The sequence below is a fragment of the Cyprinodon variegatus genome, unplaced genomic scaffold (assembly GCF_000732505.1).
Source record: "Cyprinodon variegatus isolate N-32 unplaced genomic scaffold, C_variegatus-1.0 Scaffold440, whole genome shotgun sequence".
Classification (NCBI taxonomy): domain Eukaryota; kingdom Metazoa; phylum Chordata; class Actinopteri; order Cyprinodontiformes; family Cyprinodontidae; genus Cyprinodon; species Cyprinodon variegatus.
Window position 1 is genome coordinate 116,507 of NW_015150893.1, and position 3,934 is coordinate 120,440.

The following is a 3,934-nucleotide window of genomic DNA, read 5'->3' on the forward strand; positions in this document are numbered from 1 at the left end:
AAAAGATTTTCAAATATATTAAGCTATTTTTTAGACGTGCAATATAGATATTTAATCTTTAATGAAGAGTAAAGCTGTTTTGTTTGTTGTCCGATTGGTGATGTATTAAAGTCGTCCATGTGCAGTAGCTTCTCTTGGACCATCCTGGGGAGCAGCTCTGCTTCACCAACTTTATCTGCACACCACCTCCCTCCACGACGCTGACGTCACAGTCGTCAGGGCCGGCTGATTGACAGCTTTATAGAATTACTTAGCAACAAGGCTAAATAATTTTAGCTAGTTTGGTTGAGGATTGAAAAGATCCAACATGAAAAAAGTTAAACAAACCAGAACCATAGAGAGATCAGGGGGAAACAATCAGGACGAGATTAGACAAAGTAAGATGAGGAACCAGCACTGAGGAACTACATAAGGAGAGTATTTATGGCTAACTGAACAAAGAGAGGACTAACGAGCAGATTGGGAGCAGGTGTGAAGCGCAGTCTAAGGAGCTAGATAAAAACCTAAGAACTGAAATATAACCAGAAAACACAACGAAATAAGAATCAAACCAATAAAACTAGAAAACATGGAGCAAAGTTAAATTTAAAACTCAAAAGAAAACATACCAGAACCTAATAACAAAGATGGCGCGGTGCCTGCGCCATCTTTGTTATTAGTCTCTGCTGTCATGTAGCAACAGCCTATGGCGACAGCTGGCCGCTGTGACAGCAAATCCCATAGTGCTTTGCAAGGACAGCTCTCCATGCAAAGCATTCTGGGATATATCTGCCCTCTTCTCATACACTTCATAGACACTTTTTCTCTTACGACCCTCGGCCATTTTCAAAGAACCACGGTGAGAAAGGTGAGCTTCAATGACTGTCTGAAACCGTAGCTCACCACAGATATACGCCTGAAAGTGCGCAGAAAAAGATAGCTAACGAGACAAGCTCGTAGAACCGCCTTACGTAAACATATCACCACAATGATTGACAGTTAGGAGGACCGCTTATTTAGATGATCCACCCAGAAATAAAAGATCATCCTCTATACCCTTCATTTGGGTATTTATAAACTGTTTCTCCATAGTTCATAAAAAAATGTTTTAGTCCAGCAATAATGATCAAATCTCGCTCTCTGTTCCTTCTACATAACAATCCATTCTTCCAGCTTTTTTTTTTTACATTTGTAGTTTAATTCCTTGATATTTATTTATTTTTATTATGCAGAATGTCTGCAGAAGCGATGACAGCTTATAGGTTGAGTCTGTCTGCCTCCACAAAACTCCTGGATCAGCTTTTCTGATTGGTTGACGCTCCGGCGTCCAGCAGCAAAAGCTCAATTTTCTGAACTCCAGTGTTAGACGATCAGCTGTAGCTCGTGACGCCGTCCTCCATAGACTTTGCATGTAAAATAGAAGCTTTGCAGCTGAAAATGTTCCCGGTGTGAACGCAGCATTAGAAGATGAATAAGAGCTATAACGGGTCAGAGGGGGACGTTCCAGGCCGTTAGCATGAACACTGATTCTAACAGGCGGACTGAGCCACCCTTTATTTAAAAGAGACCTAAATTGAAATGGAAGCGACTCCCCCCCTAAAGACCTTCAGCGGTTAATACAGAGAAAAAGGATTCTATAAAATATGATGTAAATAATCCAATTAAAAATAGACCTTTGTTGGGATCTGGAGGTTTGTCCACTTTCTCCACCAGAGGGCGTACGAGATCTCCTGGAGCCTGAGCCGACCGCACCACCTGTCTCCCATCTGCTCATCAGGAGATCTGTACTTAAGGAGGCGGAGGGCTTCACTCCAGTGCCAGAGTGTTTGCCAGTAACGGTTAGCAAGCCTGAGCCAACCTACCTGTCTGTGATCTCTGACTTTGTGAGCCAAACCTGATCCTGTTTTCTCCTCTCTGCTTCCCAGGTTGATCCTGCCTGAATACCTGAAACTCCGGAGAGTTTCTCTGCCGGTGATCTGTCTGCTCGTTCTCAGTAGAACCCTGGAGAGCTGTCTCTGTCAAGTATCTGCCTGCCCGCTCTCAGAAGATTACTGGAAGGAAAACTCAATCTGTGATCTGCCTTCACTCAGTAAGCTCTGCCTCCGCCTCTGCCCTCAGCCTGCCGACAACCTCTGGACCCTCAAGGTTCCACCCCTCTGCTGCTCTGCTCCACTCAAGAACAGGTACTGACCTGAACACTCTCAACCCGCAAAACACCCGGACCTCCACTAATCTCTCTGATCTGATAAAACTTTGTACATTTATTGTAAATAAATCTCTGAACTTTTCTTCTGCCTCCGAGTGTTCTGCATGTGGGTTAGACACCTTAATCCGAACATGACAACCTTTAGGTCCTAATTTGCATGATTTTGTTGCACCTTGTGTTGATCCACACTTCTGTTTCCCACTCACCTCTCTGCCGGACCTGAATGGTCCGAAGGGCCAGAATGTTCTGCTCATCGGAGAGGAATTGCTTCATTTTGATGAAAGGTTCTTTTCCTTTCACGGTGAGTTTCCTCCAGGGTTTGGGTCTAGCCAGGATTTCGCTCACCGAGCCCTGGGAGAGGCCCAGCACGTAGTGGCCAAACACCCGCTGGCCGATGTTGTGCTTCAGCAGCTGCTCCTTCACCTGAAAGGCGATCTCCGCCGTGTCCAGCTGGTCCTCGTCTCCTGCGCTCGAGCTGCCGCTTTCCGACTGGTCGCTGGGCAGCCCGGCTTCAACGCCGCTGCCCCCCGCAGACCCTTGGGAGGCTGACATCAGTGCAACTTTTGCTGCATAGAGGGCGGTGGGGAAAGCCATGAGGCCCTCCTTTTTAAAGTGTGGGGAGAGGAGCTGCTTGTGGAGGAGGTGGTCTGCTGACAATCTGTCCGCGGAGCACGGGGACGCAGAGAAAGGACGGGGGAGGTCGAGGACGGAGGAGGAACCGTCCAAGGTAGGAGGACCCGGGCTGGGGGAGGCCCGGCTCCCGGCCTGGGAGGAGGAAGAATGGGAGCCGGGGGGCCGGATGGTCTCCCTGCCTGCATCCTCAGACGGCTCATCATCTGATCAGAGACAATAACATTCCATTATTAAATAAATAAAATAAATCTTAGAATAAATACATTCAGCTTGAAAGATATCTTGTAATAAAAGAATCTGCAAATAAATAAATATTAAAATTAATAAATGAATCTATAAAAATATCTTGCAATAACAAAAAATCTTAAATTAAATAAGTTATTAAATAAACAACTTAATCTAGAAACAAATATTTAAAAATAATCAAATAAATAAATGTTGAAATAAATATATCCTAAACATAATAAATACATTATTCCAAATATCTTCAAATAAATAATTGAATAAAATACCTTAAAATAAGGTATTCATAAAAATGATATTATGAAGTAAATCTTGGAAAAAAAGGATCAACATCCTGAAATAATAAAATATAAAATCAACCAAATAAGTCTAATATCATAAATCTTAATAATAAAAATAATTGACTAGAAAAATGTTTTTTTCAATAAAACTTACTGATTTATTGATTTGTTGGAATATTTATTGTTTATCAGTTAATAACGATATTCATTGATCTATCATATTTTACATGAATTTAATCTTCATGTTTTACCATCAAAATGTGGAATAAAGACATTATGTAATGAGTACCAGTCTGACATCACATTTTATGGGGCCCCAAGTTCCTGGGGGGCCCCATAAAACTCTGTTTCCATGTATGTTTAATACAACTATTCCTTATTTTTGCACATTAATTATGTTTGTAATTAAAATCCTTTGGCTAAAATGCCATCAGAACGCTGATAATATTAAATGTGTCTCAGCCCCCCCCTTCAGTGTCCACCATATTGGATCAGTCCATTTGCTGCACATGTTCAGAAAGGTCCAAACAGACAGCAGCAAACCATTTGAAAACAAACCATGCAAAGAGCAGTGTTGCCAACTTAGCGCTTT

At 42.5% G+C, this 3,934-nt stretch overlaps 1 protein-coding gene across 3 annotated transcripts in view; it reads right to left on the reverse strand.

Moving 5' to 3' along the window:
- cux2 (cut-like homeobox 2) overlaps positions 1 to 3,934 on the reverse strand; it is a 206,780-nt gene that overhangs the window by 14,351 nt on the left and 188,495 nt on the right. For all 3 annotated transcript variants that reach the window (XM_015388897.1, XM_015388895.1, XM_015388896.1), the window contains one exon: positions 2,392 to 3,021. In XM_015388897.1, coding sequence (XP_015244383.1) covers positions 2,392 to 3,021 — 630 coding nt within the window. The remainder of the gene's footprint in view (positions 1 to 2,391; positions 3,022 to 3,934) is intronic.